A 20,776-nucleotide genomic window follows, 5' to 3' on the forward strand; every position below is an offset into this window, starting at 1 on the left:
AAGATCCAAGCTGTGGAGGAATGGCCTGAACCCACCACTCGGAAGGAGTTACAGAGTTTCCTCGGGTTCGCCAACTTCTACCGAAGGTTCATCCGGAACTACAGTCAAGTGGCGGAGCCACTTACCAGACTGACCTCTCCCGCCCTGCCGTTCGACTGGTCCCCAGCGGCATGTGCTGCGTTCCGCTCCCTCAAGAAGAGGTTCACTTCCGCCCCGATCTTGCTCCACCCTGACCCCAAGAGACAGTTCATCGTTGAGGTGGACGCCTCGGATACTGGACTGGGGGCTGTCTTATCCCAGCGTTCGGCAACGGACCAGAAGGTACATCCTTGCGCCTTCTACTCGCGTCGGTTCCTCCCTGCCGAGAGGAACTACGACACCGGCAATCGGGAGCTGCTGGCGGTCGTGGCTGCTTTGGAGGAGTGGCGTCATTGGCTTGAGGGGGCCGAGGAGCCATTTACCATCTGGACGGACCACAAGAACCTGACGTTCATCCGCGCTTCCAAGCGCCTCAACGGTCGGCAGGCGAGATGGGCCAGCTTCCTCAGTCGGTTCGACTTCTCGCTGACTTTTCGTCCTGGTTCCCGCAACACGAAGGCCGATTCCCTGTCCCGGTTACACTCCAAGGGGACTCCACCCTCTGAGGACCCGACTCCCATCCTCCCGGAGGCCAGGGTGGTTGGAGCCATCACCTTGGGCATCGAGGGGGTGGTTAGACGTGCCCTACGCTTCCAGCGTGCTCCAAGCAACGTTCCGATTCATCGTCTCTTCGTCCCCGACTCTGTCCGGTCCCGGGTGCTGCTGTGGGGCCATACCAGCCGGTTCGCCTGCCACCCGGGCGTTCATCGCACGTTCTCCTTCCTGGCTCGTCGTTTCTGGTGGCCCACCATGCGGAACGACGTCAAGGAGTTCGTATTGGCCTGCGCGGTCTGTGCCCGCAGCAAGGCCTCGCACCAGGCACCCTCCGGGCTGTTACAGCCACTTCCCGTTCCGAGCCGTCCTTGGTCACATGTGGCGCTAGACTTCGTCACAGGTCTTCCCTCCTCCCAGGGGAACACTTGCCTTCTGACCGTGGTGGATCGATTCAGCAAGGGGGTTCACCTCGTGGCCCTTTCCAAGCTTCCCTCGGCGGCCGAGACGGCGGACCTCCTGACTCACCACGTGTTCCGCCTTCATGGTTTTCCCCAGGACATCGTCTCTGACCGGGGGCCCCAGTTCACCTCCCAGGTATGGCGGGCTTTTTGCAAGGAATTGGGGGCGACGGTCAGTCTTTCCTCTGGTTATCATCCCCAGACTAACGGACAAACGGAGAGGATGAACCAGAGCGTGGAGTCTGCTCTTCGGTGTGTGTGGCAGCCGAGAGACCAGCTTCCTGGAGCCGTTTCCTTCCCTGGGTCGAGTACTCCATCAACTCCATGGTCAGTTCCGCCACCGGCCTCTCACCATTTGAGGTTTCCCTGGGCTACCAACCCCCTCTTTTCCCCGCACAGGAGACGGAGGTGGCAGTTCCCTCCGTGCAGGTCCACCTCGACCGCTGCCGACGGGTCTGGGAGATCACCAGGACCGCGCTGCTCCGGACATCTGAGCGCGCCTGTCGTGGGGCCGACCGGCGCCGGGTTCCTGCGCCGACTTACCACCCTGGGCAGAGGGTGTGGCTTTCCGCGAAGGACCTCCCGCTTCGGTCCTCGGCCAAGAAGCTTAACCCCCGTTTCGTCGGACCTTTCGAGGTTCTGAAGGTACTCAGTCCGGCGGCTCTGCGTCTGAAACATCCTGCGTCCATGCACATTCACCCCGTTTTCCATGTCTCCCGGGTTAAGCCTGTCTCCCTCAGTCCCCTGATGCCTCCAGCTCCTGATCCTCCGCCTCCCGAGATGGTGGATGGTCACCCCCAGTGGCAGGTCCGCCGGTTGATGGGCGTTCGACGGCGGGGTCGGGGGTTCCAGTACCTGGTGGACTGGGAGGGTTACGGCCCGGAGGAGCGGAGCTGGGTCTCCCGACAGCTCATCGTGGATCCCGGCCTGATCACGGACTTCCATCGTGCCCATCCGGACGAGCCAGGTCGGCCTGGTCGCCGGGTGGCTCCCGTGGAGGGGGGGGTACTGTGAGGTTTTGTCCGCTGCTCACCTACTCGCTCTGTTCCTTTAAGCCTACTCGCTCTGTTCCTTTAAGTTTTCAGTTAATTAATTGCATTCTCCTCTTCACACGCTTCTTCCTGTAGACGCCGTTTGATTGGTGCTTCCCCAACCACACGCTTGTCAATCTCATCCCGCAGCTGTCACAGCTTGTCATTAAGCATTCCTTTTGATTATATATACCCCGATTCCCCATCAAGTGTTGTTGGATCGTTTTGATATATTATCAGCATTTGCCGTTCCTTCCTTGCCTGCTGTTTTCCCTGTGCTTTGCCTCCCAGGACACTCAAGAAGTATTCCGCTTGGACAACCCGTTCCCCGTAACGACGCGCTCGCCCTGTTTGATCCTGCTCTCTTTACGCACAGCGCCTGGGTGAGTTTTGCAAGACAGTCTTTTGTCCCTATCGTTTTTCGTGTGTGTAGACACTGAAGAGATCCTGCTTTTTGTTCGGTCTGTCACTCACCCTGTGCCTGCTTTTTGGATTGTTCATTTGGGATAATATTTGCTTGAACTTTGCTCACTGTGTGTATTCACACCGAAGATATTATCACTTGGATTATTATTGGGACATCGCTCACTGTGTGTATTCGCACCGAAGATTCTATCACTTGGATTGTTGTTGGGACATTGCTCACAGTGTGTATTTACACCGAAGATTCAGTCACTTGGATTACCTGTTTTGGGACAAGTCACTTCTCCTGTCACCTGTTCTGTTCCCAACTGTACTCTGAGCTAACCCGCTCTCTCTCTCTCTCTCTCTCTGTCCCGTTACCACCTCGGAGAGCTGCCGAGAGGATTCTGCAGAGCGGCTCTGACGTCACTGTCAGATTCCTCAGACGAACCTTCCCGGGAGAAGCTGCAGAGCAGCAACATTCTTCTAATGCTTGTATCCCAGTCTTTGTTTGTTTTCAACCAAGTTCTTGCTGCTATTTTGTGAAATAAAACAAGCCCTAGTTTTTGGCAACTCTGAAACAACTCTCTTTGTGTCGTTAGCGTTTGGGGTCGGTGTCAAACCATAACAACATCCACACGCACGCACTCACTTTAAACAAACAACACACTGCAGCACCCACTCTCCACACTTTAGAACACCTAAACACACTTTATATTTATTGGTAAAGGCTTTGCACTACAACCCATACCTCAGTACACCTTACTGTAAATTGTACCTAAATTGTACCTCATCCCATTTCTGCTTTGCACTATATAGTATATTGTATATTAGTATATTGCATAGTATATTGTATATTGTATGGTAACTCAGTTACTTCTATTCTGCATGTATATACTGAACACTGTGCCTACGTACGTGACTTCTATTTTTTACTTCTATTTTTACATGCTATACTATTTTATTGCATACTTATCTTTTGTCTAGCACAGTCTCTGGAGCGTAACAGAAAGAAGCATTTTGTATAAAAGTATTCTGTATGACAACTATTAAAGAAACTTGAACTTGAACTTGGACTACATTTTTTTTTTATTGTCAATGTCCATAAGGCAATTGCAGTGTATTTATTCTGCATATATCCCTCCTAGATACACATGGTAACTTACACTTGTGTATTTCACGAGATGTCAGAGCACACAGGGGGTCGCCCCACAGTTGCAGTTCCCCTGGAGCCTTTTGCTCAAGGGCACGTAGGCAGACTGTGGTCACCAGCCACCCTTCAGTCACTGACTCATCATTCTGCCAGTGCCTGGGATTCAAACCAGAAACCTTTCGGTCACTGGTCGGCCTCTGTTAACCTCTCTGTACGATCTTACCGACATGCAAAGAACCACTGCCGGATCTGCTCTTGCATGGTCTCCTTCATGTCCGGCCCCTCCACATCTCGCAGGTTTCTGGTGATGGCCACCATGGACTCCTGGTATTCCTCCTCGTTCTCTCCCTGTTTACTCCGTCTGCGAGCTTTGGTAGCCTGGGCGGAGGTGGTGGCAGGGGCGGGCTGCTGCTGCTTTGGGTCCAAAGCCTGAGAGAAGACATTCATACAGCGTCTCTAGGATACAGTGTCTGTCTAACAATGTATACAAATGATGGAGAGTGCAAGACTGCGTGTTGATGGAACTTCAAGAGATTTATTTAAGAGATTTATTCGTCACATACATACACGAGACATGTAGTGAAATGAAGGTGGCCATGCCCGCCTTGATTGTGCAAAGAAATACAAATAAAATAGATAATAAATAGACATGATAAAAGGTACTAATATAAAATACTATACAATGCTAAGCTTACGAATGAAAGGTAATGAGTCCTATATACACTACTATACAATATGCTATACAATATACATTTATGCTATATGTAACTATACTAACTATACTATGCAAAAACATACATTTATGTTTTTTAAAGAACTTTGTGAGTCTACGTTGACCACGCCCAGAGACAACCAGTGTCGTGTCTGTTTAACTCACCAGACACAACCAGTGTCACGTCTGTTTAACTCACCAGACACAACCAGTGTCACGTCTGTTTAACTCACCAGAGACAACCAGTGTCATGTCTGTTTAACTCACCAGAGACAACCAGTGTCACGTCTGTTTAACTCACCAGACACAACCAGCGTCATGTCTGTTTAACTCACCAGACACAACCAGTGTCACGTCTGTTTAACTCACCAGACACAACCAGTGTCACGTCTGTTTAACTCACCAGAGACAACCAGTGTCACGTCTGTTTAACTCACCAGACACAACCAGTGTCACGTCTGTTTAACTCACCAGACACAACCAGTGTCACGTCTGTTTAACTCACCAGAGACAACCAGTGTCATGTCTGTTTAACTCACCAGAGACAACCAGCGTCACGTCTGTTTAACTCACCAGACACAACCAGTGTCACGTCTGTTTAACTCACCAGAGACAACCAGTGTCACGTCTGTTTAACTCACCAGACACAACCAGTGTCATGTCTGTTTAACTCACCAGAGACAACCAGTGTCACGTCTGTTTAACTCACCAGAGACAACCAGTGTCATGTCTGTTTAACTCACCAGAGACAACCAGCGTCACGTCTGTTTAACTCACCAGACATAACCAGTGTCACGTCTGTTTAACTCACCAGAGACAACCAGTGTCATGTCTGTTTAATTCACCAGACACAACCAGCGTCACGTCTGTTTAACTCACCAGAGACAACCAGTGTCACGTCTGTTTAACTCACCAGACACAACCAGTGTCACGTCTGTTTAACTCACCAGACACAACCAGTGTCATGTCTGTTTAACTCACCAGAGACAACCAGTGTCACGTCTGTTTAACTCACCAGACACAACTAGTGTCACGTCTGTTTAACTCACCAGAGACAACCAGTGTCATGTCTGTTTAACTCACCAGAGACAACCAGTGTCACGTCTGTTTAACTCACCAGAGACAACCAGCGTCATGTCTGTTTAACTCACCAGAGACAACCAGCGTCACGTCTGTTTAACTCACCAGACACAACCAGCGTCACGTCTGTTTAACTCACCAGAGACAACCAGTGTCACGTCTGTTTAACTCACCAGAGACAACCAGTGTCACGTCTGTTTAACTCACCAGACACAACCAGCGTCACGTCTGTTTAACTCACCAGAGACAACCAGTGTCACGTCTGTTTAACTCACCAGAGACAACCAGTGTCACGTCTGTTTAACTCACCAGACACAACCAGTGTCACGTCTGTTTAACTCACCAGAGACAACCAGTGTCACGTCTGTTTAACTCACCAGAGACAACCAGTGTCACGTCTGTTTAACTCACCAGAGACAACCAGTGTCACGTCTGTTTAACTCACCAGACACAACCAGCGTCACGTCTGTTTAACTCACCAGAGACAACCAGTGTCACGTCTGTTTAACTCACCAGAGACAACCAGTGTCACGTCTGTTTAACTCACCAGAGACAACCAGTGTCACGTCTGTTTAACTCACCAGACACAACCAGTGTCACGTCTGTTTAACTCACCAGAGACAACCAGTGTCATGTCTGTTTAACTCACCAGAGACAACCAGTGTCACGTCTGTTTAACTCACCAGAGACAACCAGTGTCACGTCTGTTTAACTCACCAGAGACAACCAGTGTCACGTCTGTTTAACTCACCAGAGACAACCAGTGTCACGTCTGTTTAACTCACCAGAGACAACCAGTGTCACGTCTGTTTAACTCACCAGAGACAACCAGTGTCACGTCTGTTTAACTCACCAGACACAACCAGCGTCACGTCTGTTTAACTCACCAGACACAACCAGCATCACGTCTGTTTAACTCACCAGACACAACCAGTGTCACGTCTGTTTAACTCACCAGAGACAACCAGTGTCACGTCTGTTTAACTCACCAGACACAACCAGTGTCATGTCTGTTTAACTCACCAGAGACAACCAGTGTCACGTCTGTTTAACTCACCAGAGACAACCAGTGTCACGTCTGTTTAACTCACCAGAGACAACCAGTGTCACGTCTGTTTAACTCACCAGACACAACCAGTGTCACGTCTGTTTAACTCACCAGACACAACCAGTGTCACGTCTGTTTAACTCACCAGACACAACCAGTGTCACGTCTGTTTAACTCACCAGACACAACCAGTGTCACGTCTGTTTAACTCACCAGAGACAACCAGTGTCACGTCTGTTTAACTCACCAGAGACAACCAGTGTCACGTCTGTTTAACTCACCAGAGACAACCAGTGTCACGTCTGTTTAACTCACCAGACACAACCAGTGTCACGTCTGTTTAACTCACCAGAGACAACCAGTGTCATGTCTGTTTAACTCACCAGAGACAACCAGTGTCATGTCTGTTTAACTCACCAGACACAACCAGTGTCACGTCTGTTTAACTCACCAGAGACAACCAGTGTCATGTCTGTTTAACTCACCAGACACAACCAGTGTCACGTCTGTTTAACTCACCAGAGACAACCAGTGTCACGTCTGTTTAACTCACCAGAGACAACCAGTGTCACGTCTGTTTAACTCACCAGACACAACCAGTGTCACGTCTGTTTAACTCACCAGAGACAACCAGCGTCACGTCTGTTTAACTCACCATGCCCAGAAATATCAGCTCTTCCTCACGTTCCTTTAAGGTCCTCTTCCTCTGTATGTAGCCTTTCCACACCTGAGAATGAAGTCTTCATTTGTCATCATTTGTATCTCGTACAATGAGAAGTTGTACATCTCAGAGCTCATGTCTATGAAACCATGTGATTATCTGTATCTAGCGAGGGAGGGAGGGAGGGAGGGAGGGAGGGAGGGAGGGAGGGGGGGAGGGGGGGAGGGAGGGAGGGAGGGGGGGAGGGAGGGAGGGAGGGGGGGAGGGAGGGAGGGAGGGAGGGAGGGGGGGAGGGAGGGAGGGGGGGAGGGGTAATGTACATAGTGATGTAGCTACACTACCCCCCCTGATGAGCACGGTGCACACAGTACCTTCTGGATGCAGACCACAGCCGAGTCAATAGCAGCTGCCCCCAGATCCCTGTCACGGTCCCAGCTCTGCCTCTCCTTTCCCCTGTGGATCTCCTTCATGAACATGGCCCTGGTGCGCCCCTGGCGAGCTCTCTCTGCTACCTGGATGATCCTAACCGCCTCCTCCAGGTCCATTGTTAATGCTACAGACTGACAGGGACAATAGAAGAAGTGGTAAACTGATACTGTAGTAATATGTAGATCAGTGGTTCTCAAACTACGGGTCGCGACCCAAAGTGGGGTCGTGGGTATAGGTGACAGCGCATTGGCAAGTAATTTTCTTTAATACAAGAAATACATTTTTTTATATATTTTTGTATGTTCTGGCAACATATTTTGGCTAAATATGCCTCGTTTTATAAATTTGTATTGATAACATAGTGCTGTAATATAATTGTCTAATAAATATGCATGATCAAAGTCAAAAACATGTGCTTTTATTTTGATATTCCTTAATTCCACATTGAAATGACACGATACCTTAAGTGTGGGGTCGCCAAAAAGAATCCTAAATAAAATGGGGGTGTGGTATAAAAAGAAATTTGAGAACCCCTGATGTAGATTATACTGTAAAAATACTGTAATCTTATTTTTGAATGAATGACCAAGTAAATAGTAAATAACATGATCAAGTACAGTATGTTGTTTTTTCCCTCGACTGAACTGTAGCCAGTGTAGAACTCACTTGGGGTCTCTCTGGAGTACCTTCCATCCTGTTGAGGATGTCCTTTAACATCGCCCTTCGCTCCTGTAGCATTTCGCTGCGTTCACTGATGAAATAGCGAGGGATAGGGATCTCTATGTCTGCCTATAAGGGGAAATCAAAGACAACAGCTCTCATGGTTTCGTGGCGATTGAAGAATCTATATAGCATTCCTTCTTTTTTGGGGAAGGGCATTACCATGAGCCAACCTTTACAGTCCCTGCCTGGTTATGAAGTATGTTAAGTGAACGGGGACTGCTGGTCACTTCTGCCCCCAAGACAGCACCTTTATGATATTTAAATCCCTGGACTCTGTATATTATTCTGCCCTCAGATTCATCACTAATTGATTGATTGATTTAAAATTGTATTAACAGATTGCAGAATGGGTACAATACAATTGTTAAGGGGATGCAGACCAGAGAAAGGCTTTCGTCTTGTTTACATCAGGGTCCCCCATTTTCAATTCATCATAACATATATGACATACATGACATACAGATAATGATAGATACAACACTCATCCCTGTGTCCTTTATAAGAAGGTTGGTTGGTCCTCTCTGATGGAGAGGCGCAAAAAAACACTGGTATTTGTTCATTTTTAAGGCCATTTTTGGTAAGCTACCTCCTTATACAAAATCATTATTGGAATGGAATGTTGGTACCTATGGATCCCATTCTAGTGACTGGCTGGTCCTTAAGGTCCAGTTTGCTCGTAAACAGGGTAAATATGCATTTTGCTATGATGCCCCTAGCTCATGGAATGAACTCCAACAGTCCTTAAAGCTTGAGATTCTCCCCTCTGGTGCAGAGTTTAAAACCTTGATCTCCAACCTTTGTCAATCAAGTTGTATGTGTTTTAATAGATTTGTTATCCTTACTACTTTTATCCTTACTCGCCGTGTTGTCTTATTGTTATGATTTTATGTGCTGTGTGATTTTATATGCCCTTTTCTTTGCTTATTTCTGTATGTACACTCGACGTGACTGTAAATGAGGGAAACCTCAGTTGCCTTTCGAGTTTAAATAAAGGTTTAAATTAAATTAAATATTTATGTTGATTGTTAAACTGTGTGGGTATCAAACAGGAGACTATCTGGTATCAAACAGGAGGAAAGACTGTCAGGTTTTGGGCTGTGTGGGTATCAAGCAAGAAAGACTGTCAGGTTTTAAACTGTGTGGGTATCAAACAGGAGGAAATACTGTAAGTAGATCAGGTTTTAAACTATGAAAGACTGGGTTTTAAACTGTTTAAACAGTAATTGTAATTGTTTAAACTGTTCTGTAAAGCGTGGGCACTGCACTATTGCATTATTTTATTCTGTCTATTCTATTTTACCAACTATTTTATTGCACTGCACTATTTTACTCTTGTCTATTATATTTTACGCTTTTATTAAAAATGTTAATTGTTGTGCACCCAAGTGGCGACCCATGTAACGCACTGCATCGCAAAGCGGCTGACTGGGGTTCAAATCCCGGACCCGGCGTCCTTTGCCGAATGTCTTCCCCCCGCTCTGTCTCCCGTTCTTCCTCTCTCTCTCCCTCTACCGGACTGCCCGGTAGTACAAACAAATAAAAATCTACCAAAAACATAATACAATATTTTTTTAATGTAATTGTCTATATTATGAGTAGGCCTATCAGTGATAATTAAACCATAAACAAAGAGGCCTATTAAGATGTTAGATCCTAATGTGAAAAACTATGTGATTTAATGTTCTATGCCTTACCTTGAATTTGTCTATTTTGCTGCTGTCTATTTTATGCTCATTGTATACTTGTTTTATGTCTGCACTTCATGTGTAACGGAGGTACCGCATGTCTATCCACAGTCACGAGGGACTTGTATAGTGAAGTGGCTGTGGACGTTAAGCGGTACTGCAAGTAAACTCACTCCCCAGAGGCATCCAGACCCAGTACTTAGAAGTGAATTCACCTCAGGCGGTTAGGTGGCCGAGCGGAGATTGCGTTTGTCACCAGCCCCGGAGCTGTGAGCTGGATTCGCCTGTTCGAATCCAGCTCACAGCTCCGGGGTTGTCACCAGCTTGGCTGGCCGTCTGCACTAATACAATTGGCTGTATTAGAGGGTGGGAGAAGCTGGCGGGGTGGGTCCGGGTCGTTGTAAACAGCGACTCCTACAGTTCGGTCGGGGCGCCTGCTAAGCGCGGATTGGACTTGAGGGGGATAGTGTGGTCCTCCCACACGCTATGCCCTCTCAATGAGAATCCGCGCTGCCAGGTGAAAAGAAGCGGTGATTGGCTGGACGTGTGTCGGAGGAAGCACGTGGTAGCCTCCACTCTCCCAGATGATCTGACTGTGGGGGGTAAGTGCGCAGCGACCAGGAAGGGACTGGGAATTGGCATACGACTAACATTGGGATGGGAGAAAATCGGAGGAAAATGGAGGGGGAAAAGACCAAAAAAAAATAAAAAAAAGTGAATTCACCTCTTGGTACGGTGGTCTGTGATGCCGCCCGCGGCGCGCGAGGCCGGGGTTCAACTCCCACTCAGGGCGATCCCTTAACAGGGGTCGAATCGAAACACAATGCAGAGCGAGATCACACGGGTCACACATGCATTGCTCTTGATCTGCCAATTTTGTGCACATTTTTGCCTATGTCTTTTTTTTACTGCTGTGAAGCACTTCTTGTATGAAAGGTGCTATACAAATAAAGTGTATTATTATTATTATTGACTGCTGAGACTCACAGGTGTGAGTTTCAGATCCTGGACCACATCATCCAGGTAGTGGTACTCCGAGAACTCTTTCTCCACCATCTCGTGCTTGAGCTCCAGCACTCTCCCCATCACGCCCTCCAGGACCCCCCGGATCACGCGTCTCTTCTGGGGGTGGACCACCTGGTCGTAGGCCTCCTCCAGCTGCCGGAAGATTTGAATGTAACGTACGTAGAGGGTGGCCACGCGCTGGACGAACACCACCCGGTCCTTTTCTGGACGAGGGGGCTCGACAGGGAGCTCCTGAGTCAGCAGACTGCTCAGCTCCACTTGGGCTTCTGCCCATTGCTTGTTGTACGCACTGGAAAGAGATAAGATGAGATCAGATATTCCTTTACTGATCCCCTTGGGGGAATTTAGGCATTATAGCAGTATGGGGGCGGGGGGGGGGGTACAGGTATGGGCAACAAACTTGCAGTTCCGCGCTCGGGTTCTGCGATCTGATTGGCCACTGACGTACGCTCTCTCTACGCCCAAACAGCGCGTTACGCTAGTTCTGCCTCTAAGCTCTAACAGCCTGCAGCCTGCTAGCATTATCGATTTCATAACATAAATGTTCAAAACACGACAAGACAGTTTGCATCACTTCCCACGGTTCTCTGCACTTATTCTACCGGTAGTGCGGTAGTTGTTGCCACGGTATTGGGTCTTTGGGTGAATACTTCATTGGCGGGGAAGAAGAACACTGATAGCGGTGTGTGGACCGTCCTGCGAGCCCCAGACCACCGCCCCGCGAGCCCCAGACCACCGTCCTGCGAGCCCCAGACCACCGCCCCGCGAGCCCCAGACCACCGTCCTGCGAGCCCCAGGCCACCGTCCTGCGAGCCCCAGACCACCGTCCTGCGAGCCCCAGACCACCGTCCTGCGAGCCCCAGACCACCGTCCTGCGAGCCCCAGACCACCGTCCTGCGAGCCCCAGACCACCGCCCCGCGAGCCCCAGACCACGTCCCGCGAGCCCCAGACCACCGTCCAGCGAGCCCCATGGGACGAGACCAGGTAGAATTTTAGGCGCACAGGAAATAAGTCTCGCGGGGCTCGCGGGGCGGTGGTCTGGTCACCCAAAGACCCAATACCGTGGCAACAACTACCGCACTACCGGTAGAATAAGTGCAGAGAACCGTGGGAAGTGATGCAAACTGTCTTGTTGTGTTTTGAACATTTATGGTGTGTTGATGGAATCATGTTAATATAGAGAGATGAAAACAATACGTTATTTCGATTGATATGAAATCGATAATGCTAGCAGGCTGCAGGCTGTTAGAGGTTAGAGGCAGAACTAGCGTAACGCGCTGTTTGGGCGTAGAGAGAGCGTACGTCAGTGGCCAATCAGATCGCAGAACCCGAACACGGAACTGCAAGTTTGTTGGTAAAAGACACGCTGCCCGGCATGGTAATAGTAAGACATAAATACAGGCAATAAATATTATAGTACAGTAGAAAGGTAAAAATAGGCAGTGTAAACAATATAATTAACTCTGAATATAAGCATATGAGCAAGTAGGCAGTGTGATCAAAGGTGCAGATGAGGGTCTGTAATATGACCTGAATATCAGTTATATTATACATTACAATAAATATGGTTACAATAAACACTAGAATCTAAATATATATGTTACACCCGCTAAGTTCTTAGCTTTAAGAAAGACACAAGAGTGTAGGTTAATTTAACCATAATATTTATTACATAAAAGGAGTGGACAACATTATTATAAGCCCACTTCAACCTCATGCTCAGGAACCCCAATCAGTCTTGACCGGGCAGGGTTTTATTCACAGCAACCTGGTGACACTTCACACAATGAAGGAGAGTAATATCAATTGTCAATAAATAGCATGTCATACGATCAATTGTCAATAAATAGCACTTCATATGATATCGATTGTTAATAAATAGCACTTCACACAATGAAGGAAACTTTATCACACATCAATAAATACCACGTCAAGAACTGTATAAAAAGGGATGTCAAACTTCTCACAATGAAGTAAACAGATATCCTACCACTCTGTGATTCAACTTGTGCAAACTGTGCATAATCACGGCATCCATATGATAATGGCACACTAAGCCTGCCCGTGTTCACGTCTGAGAGAGGTACCTTGTACATGGGTTGGTGTTATGGTGGGGGGGAAACGGACACACAAATAAACAAACAAACATACATGTAAAGAAAACTAATCCGGCCCAAGGGCAAGACCCAATTCTTTTTGCCCATCTACCGGCCCATTGGCCCGGGCGGATTAGACATTATATTAAACTACCAAACAATATATACTAAAAGTGTTTCACGGCAAGAGCAGCTGGACCACTGGTGCTCTGGTTCGTCGGTGGTCCTATAATCCTACCGACTACTTTCAATCCCGCTGGGAACCAGGCAAGTGATCTTAGCGTGTAATGCTTGTTCCTGCATTCCGGAGTGAGGTGTGCACCTACCTCACTGCACCGGCCGCAACAAACAATTCCAACTAACGTTCCTCCCGCAGGTAGCCCCCTATAACAGAACCTGGCTCATTGAGGCCCCTCCTCCTTTCTCATTAATGCCACCCGTCACATACACCCCCTCCAAATGTATCGGCGTCCCGACGATATACCAATACAATCTACTACTTGGGGAAAACCTTAAACTGCAGATTTAGGGAGTCTAAACGGATTATCGTGTTTGCCTGCAGTACTCCTATTAGACTTCCTGAGGCCTTCCACCACCACTGGGAAATCTGTCTCCAAGTCACCATCCCCTCCTTCCAACACATCATCCTCTGGACCAAGCTCGGATTCTGACATTGACCCCTCACTATATGACTCCAACGGCCGTCCTTCAGTCAATGTAACATCTGTATCCTCCACCCCATTGTCTCCTCCATCCCCCTGCTCCTCCTGCTCTTCCCCCAAATCATGGCCTGTATCAGGCCTCAACCCACCTATGGGCATACCTCTCATCTCAGTCCGGTGGACATGCCGTACCGGACCATCCTGAACTGCAGGGGTGATGGAGTAGACTACACCACGTTCTGCGGGGCACTGTACCACCCGGTAAGGGGTCGGTTCCCAGACATCCTGAATCTTGTTACGACCCTTCACCCCATGGTTACGGACATATACAAGGTCTCCCTCCCCTATAAATGGATCTCTCACTTGCTCTTCCTGTTTCTTATCTCTGTACTCTCTCCTTGTAGCCAGGCGCTGTCGTACATGGCTATACGCTCCCTCCAGTGACTCCTGGTGCTCCTTTACCCAGTCCTCTAGACCCTGCTCTGCCTCCTCTAACCCCTCCCCTAGCAAAAAATCCACAGGGAGTCGGGGCTCCCGGCCAAACATTAAAAAGTAGGGAGTCATGCCAGTGGACTGATGCACGGTGGTGTTCTAGGCATAGGTTAACTGAGGAAGGTGCCGCGGCCAATATCTCTTCTGGTCTGGGGGCAGTGTGCGCAACAAATCATGTAATGTGCGATTATATCTTTCACACTGACCATTTCCCTGAGGGTGGTAAGGGGTAGTACGAGACTTGCGAATCTTGTAGACCTTGCATAACTGCCTGACCAACCCACTCTCAAAGTTTCTTCCTTGATCTGAATGGATACGTTCAGGAGGACCAAACAAATTAAACCACTGTTTAACCAGAACATCAGCTACGGTACTGGCCCGCTGATCTTTAGTGGGAATGGCCTGGGTGTATTTGGAAAACACATCTGTTAAGACCAGCACATTTTCTCTTCCATTTGAAGCTAGTTCCAACATGGTGAAATCTATAGCCAGGATTTCATGTGGCCTAGAGCAGTGTTTCCCAACCGGTGGTACGCGTACCACTAGTGGTACGTGGGTGGTCCCCAGGTGGTACGTGAAAAGATTTTGAAAAGTAAAAAAAAAAAAAAAAATTATTATTAGAAATTGTACAGGAAAACTGTACCCACATAATGAATAATGCATAATCTGTAATAATGTAACCAAAATTGGGGGCATTCAAATTAAGTAATCATTTGCTGGCTATAATTATATTATTATTGGCGCTGAGTTCAGCTTCCCGCCCGCCGGCGCCGGACTGTCTGTCAGCTGTCAGGTATTCATTGAAGCGCTGGTGTTTATTGAGATAAAAATCATTATGGATCAATGGCTGAGTCGAGATGGTTCATCCAGAAACAATGTAAAGCATATAAATTATGTTCGCTTTGCAGTTGGATGAATAGACGGATGTCAGTGGGGAAGCACAACTGATTGCGTTTGTGCGTTACAAAGACACTTTGGAGATGAACGAGCACATTCTGTTTTGCAAGAAACTCACGGGGAGAACTACTGGACTGGACGTTTTTAACGTTATTGACAATTTTTTCTCTCAACACAAGCTGGATTGGAAATACTGCTCATGTGTGCACAGACGGCGTCCAGAGTTAAATTATGTTTTGAATGATGCCGTAAAAGTGATCAACTTCATACAGTCCAGGCCTTTGAATCATAGACTGTTTCAGTCACTTTGTGAAGACGGTGGGTCAGACTCAGAACATAAACAGCTCCTGCTTCACACCGACGGTTATCCCGAGGGAAGACGTTACAGCGAGCAGCTGTTCGAGCTGCGCAATGAAGTGAGGGCATTTCTGTCTGAGCACACACACCCCCTTGTGGCGATGTTCGACGACACAGACTGGGTAGCTCGGCTGGGAAACCTCTCTGACATTTTCAGCAAACTCAACCAGCTGAATCTCTCTCTTCAAGGTAAAGACACAACTGTTCTTAGCTTGTATGACAGGCTCAAGTGTCACATTAATTGGTGAGTTACTAACTTTTTTTTAGTCTTTAAACAATGGCTATTATAATTTATATGATTAGTTATGATTGAATATATGATTTAAGTGTCACATTAATTGTCGCATTGGGTCACAAAGACAAAAATCTCCTCTTCTCTATCTCTCCTCATCACTTCTCTCCTTCTTCCACTCCCAGGTTTCACCTTAGCTACACACACACACACACACACACACACACACACACAGCCGGTCTGCCACAATATATAGACTATTCATTTATTAATTATACATCCTGGGCATCACCACGATTGATTGCGTAGTAGGTGGTACTTTTGGTTGGCTTGAAATGCTTTGGTGGTACAGTACTCAAAAAAGGTTGGGAACCACTGGCCTAGAGGCCTGTAGACTGCCCATAACTGGTTTAATTTTTGGCTGTACAGCTTTAGCCAACACACATCTCCCACACTGCAGACACCATTTCTCGACATCCCTGTACATATTTGGCCAGTAACACCGCGAACGCGCAAGCTGCAACGTCCGCTCCACCCCCTGATGCCCATGATTATCATGCAGCTGAGTGAGCACATCTTTATGTAAACACTGTGGTAGTACAAGCTGATAGATCTCCTTACCACCATCAGGAGATTTACACTGTCGATACAGCACTGTCCCTTCCTCTCTCAGGCGCCCCCATTGGCGTGCAAGCTCCTTGGTACCCTGGCCAAACCTCTCCCTCTCCTTTGCATCGGGTGGCCTGGCTTTTCTCCAACAGGCCAACAGTGGTCCAATAACTGGATCTTGTTCTTGCAACACGGCTCTCCTTGGAACAACCTGGAAGCACAGAAATGTCAGACTGGATGCCAAAGAGCCCTTCCTCCCAGACATCTTCCTCCTCCGAGGCCTCAGTCGTACTGGGCTCCCTGTACCGGCAAGACAAGGCATCCGCATTACCATTCCTAGTCCCAGGACGATATTTTAAAGTAAGGTTAAATGGAGCCAGCTCGCCTGCCCATCGTTGCTCTACTGCACCAAGTTTAGCTGTGTCTAGGTGGGTAAGTGGGTTGTTATCTGTATATACAGTGCAGGAACCCCCTAACAGATACCCTCTGAATTTCTCCGACACTGCCCACTTAAGAGCAAGAAACTCTAGTTTCATAGAGCTATAGTTCTGCATGTTCTTTTCTGTAGGTTTAAGTGCCCTACTAGCATAAGCAACAGGCCTGAGCTTCCCTCCATGTTCCTGGCAAAGTACTGCCCCCAACCCCGCATGACTAGCATCAATCTGTAACACAAATGGCCTATGAAAATCTGCATAGGCCAACACTGGTGCAGAGATCAGCGCCGTCTTTATCTGGCCAAAATTCTCTTCACACTCTGGTGTCCAGACCGGGGCCAGTGGCTTCCTGGGAGTCTTACCCTTTTTTATGCCTGGGGACAATTGTGCTGCTGCATGATTTAAAGGAGCAGCCATCTTTGCAAACCCAGCTATAAAGCGCCGATAGTAACTAGCAAACCCCAGGAAAGATTTGAGCTCGGCCAGATTAGTGGGGGTCCGCCACTCCTTCACAATTGCTACCTTGTCCGGGTCTGTTGCCACTCCCTCAGCCGAAACTACATGGCCCAGATATTTCACTTGCCTCTGAAAGAAATGGCATTTAGAACCCTTTACCTTGAGCCCCTGCTTCTGTAGCCGAGAGAAAACTTCCTCCAGCCTCTCTATGTGCTGCTGAACAGAGGAAGAGAACACAATCACATCATCAAGGTACAGTAAAACAGACTGATAACGGCAATCTCCGAACATGCGCTCCATAAGGCGTTGAAAAGTGCTAGGAGCATTGCACAATCCAAATGACATCCTATTAAATTCGAATAGACCGAATGGAGTACAGAATGCCGTCTTTGCCCTATCCTTTTCCACAACCTCCACTTGGTTGTAGCCACTGGCTAAGTCCAGAGTTGAAAACCATTTAGCTCCCACCAGTCCATCTAATGACTCCTCAATCCGTGGCAAAGGGAACGCATCTTTCCTAGTCTTAGCATTGAGGCGACGATAGTCTACACACATTCGGTTTCCGCCCTCTTTCTTCTGTACCATGACAATGGGTGATGCATAAGGGCTACAACTCTCTCTGATGATCTGGCTGTCCAGCAGTTGTTTTATGTGGGCCCTCACCATATCATATTGAGACGGGATGATGCGACGGTACGGCTGCCGTACAGGAGCATCATCTAGCAGGGGGATCTCATGCTGAATCAGATTGGTACAGCCCAAATCAGCTTCACTTTTTGCAAACAGACTGTTATATTTATTAATCAAAGCTGCCGCTTGTTGTTGCTCAGATGCATCTAATCCCTCAAAAGAATTAGGCAAAACCCAGTCAGCCCCCCCCCCCAGCTTCAGTTCCTGGAAGGGACACAGATGCTGTGCACTCATTGTTAATCACATCCCTGCGAAACTCAACCTGAGGAGCTGGTTCTGATACTATAGTTACCATGCTCACCGTAGCGATGACCCTGCGTGGGGTTAGCCAAACATCAGAGTAGCCCACATTAGTGATTGGTACATATGTTATCCCTGCTTCAGCTGTCACTAGGGCAGGTGAAACCAACAGCCCTTCTGGAAGTACCCCCTCACCTGGCCGTAATGGCTCCACCAATAATTCCATGTGCTGCTGTGAATGGACCTTAGGACATGTTACAGGGACCATTATTAATGTACCGGCAGCTACACAAAATGGCCGCTTACCTCTCACTCTGACTCTGAAGGGCTCAGGGGAATTGGCCATGGTCTCCTCCACTTGGCAGTGTCTAAGGGCTCGTCTCCATTCCGGGGCCTCTGTCACTCTAGGATCCTCAAAAAGACTAGAGCCAGACTGTACAAACAACTCCTGATAAAACCCTTTGATTACATTCATACCCAGTACTCCCGGGGTTAACCTTTTTTTATGCTGCATTTGAGGGTCATCTGCATCTCTGACTACCAGGACACCCCTGCCCGTGATACATTTTCCCAAAATCGTGATGTCCAACTCCAAATAACCCAGGTATGGCAGCTCTAGACCATTTCCTGCCCGAAGATCTAACCATGCACACTCACGTAACTGAGCATCGGTGAGGTGACCAAAATGTTCTTTAAAAAAACTCTCAGTCATCGTTGTGACCATGGACCCAGTATCCAATAATGATGGAACCACAATTTCCCCCATCTTAACCTCCACTACTGGACATTCACTCACAAGTGTCGACATAACAGATGGATTTCGTCCTGAATCAAGCTTAGTCTCAGGGTTTATATGACTTTGCTCGGTAGTAGTGGGCTCTCGTCCCTCTGCTTGGCCTGGTCCCTTTTTGGGCTGGGATGTTTTTGGGAGAGCTGCAGTGCAGTAACGTGCTATATGGCCCCTTTGATCACACCGAAAACAGATAGGCTTTCCATCAGGAGCAGGAGCTCTTCTAAATCTAGATGGAGGTTGAGCCCCACCTTCCTGTTTGAAGGGCTGCAATGCTTTCATTAGCACATCCAATTGTCTCTGTTGAGCCTCAATGAGGGCTTTCAGTTCAGAATAACTTGATTTATTTTCAATTGGCTCGCAGGACACTTGTGCCTGGACTTCATTCGAAAATGGAGGGGAGTGATTATCCTTTTTAAATGACCGTTTTTCACACTGCGCTGTCCACTCAACAGCCTCCCTCCGTACATCCCTAATTTTCCAATTAGGGTTCACACAAATTTTGTCTCGTAATCTTATACTCAAACCATGGTCCTTGACCCCCTCACAAAATTGGTCACGCAGGTCTCTTTGGGACTTAGGCTTAGCCTGTGCGTCTGTTTGAACAATCTGATCCATTTGGGACATAAGGGCATGGGAATAGTCCAACAATGACTCCCCCTCACGTTGTTTGCGGTTAAAAAACCTGCGCTGAAGAGAGATTAGAGAGTGTGAACATCCATACACTTCTCTCAATATCTGAATTATTCCACCAACAGTCTCTCCCTCTTGTTTGGGAAGATATTTAACCTCTACCCGGGCCGCCCCTTCTAAATGGTTATACACACAATTAGCTTTTTCTTTTTCAGACGATTTTAACTGGATATGGTTCTCAATCAGTTCAATCCATTCTTCCAGGGTAGGCGAGTCTGCGTTATCCAGATTGCCCGAGAATTTGGGTACCTTTTCACTCTGCTGGATGTACACCAACCGTGTTCCCCCTTGAGCCTCTGCAGCTGGCTCCACATTGTCCCCAGTGCTGCTCGAAGCTCCTGGTTGAACGTCTGGCTGCAGTCTCTGCAACTCCTGCTCCAACTCCTGTATGCGCTGCGCCATCGCGTCTGGCTCCATGGCCTATGAGAACTGATGAGAAGACCACAATGGCCCTGGATCCTCTCTGCTGCGTGGCCCTGGCCCACCGCTGCTCTTGCCGTTTCACGTGCTCAAAAATAAGGAAAAAAACATGTAATCCGCTTCCCCCATGAAAAGATAAATGCTTACTTAGCTAGGACTACTGACTACGCCAAATGTTACACCCGCTAAGTTCCTAGCTTTAAGAAAGACACAAGAGTGTAGGTTAATTTAACCATAATATTTATTACATAAAAAGGAGTGGACAACATTATTATAAGCCCACTTCAACCTCATGCTCAGGAACCCCAATCAGTCTTGACCGGGCAGGGTTTTATTCACAGCAACCTGGTGACACTTCACACAATGAAGGAGAGTAATATCAATTGTCAATAAATAGCATGTCATACGATCAATTGTCAATAAATAGCACTTCATACGATATCGATTGTTAATAAATAGCACTTCACACAATGAAGGAAACTTTATCACACATCAATAAATACCACGTCAAGAACTGTATAAAAAGGGATGTCAAACTTCTCACAATGAAGTAAACAGATATCCTACCACTCTGTGATTCAACTTGTGCAAACTGTGCATAATCACGGCATCCATATGATAATGGCACACTAAGCCTGCCCGTGTTCACGTCTGAGAGAGGTACCT

At 47.8% G+C, this 20,776-nt stretch overlaps 1 protein-coding gene across 1 annotated transcript in view; it reads right to left on the reverse strand.

Annotated features, from left to right (window-relative positions):
* The window catches only part of LOC311226469 (dynein regulatory complex protein 11-like), a gene marked incomplete at both ends in the record, with an annotated part of 49,111 nt that extends 29,019 nt beyond the window's left edge, over positions 1 to 20,092 (reverse strand). The window contains 8 exons of the mRNA XM_084311895.1: positions 3,901 to 4,106; positions 7,173 to 7,244; positions 7,550 to 7,738; positions 8,274 to 8,396; positions 11,003 to 11,330; positions 16,495 to 16,598; positions 17,437 to 17,493; positions 19,940 to 20,092. Coding sequence (XP_084168021.1) covers positions 3,901 to 4,106; positions 7,173 to 7,244; positions 7,550 to 7,738; positions 8,274 to 8,396; positions 11,003 to 11,330; positions 16,495 to 16,598; positions 17,437 to 17,493; positions 19,940 to 20,092 — 1,232 coding nt within the window. The remainder of the gene's footprint in view (positions 1 to 3,900; positions 4,107 to 7,172; positions 7,245 to 7,549; positions 7,739 to 8,273; positions 8,397 to 11,002; positions 11,331 to 16,494; positions 16,599 to 17,436; positions 17,494 to 19,939) is intronic.
* Between the last annotated feature and the right edge of the window lie 684 nt (positions 20,093 to 20,776).

The sequence above is a fragment of the Notolepis coatsorum genome, assembly GCF_963971535.1.
Source record: "Notolepis coatsorum genome assembly, chromosome: 4".
NCBI lineage: Eukaryota > Metazoa > Chordata > Actinopteri > Aulopiformes > Paralepididae > Notolepis > Notolepis coatsorum.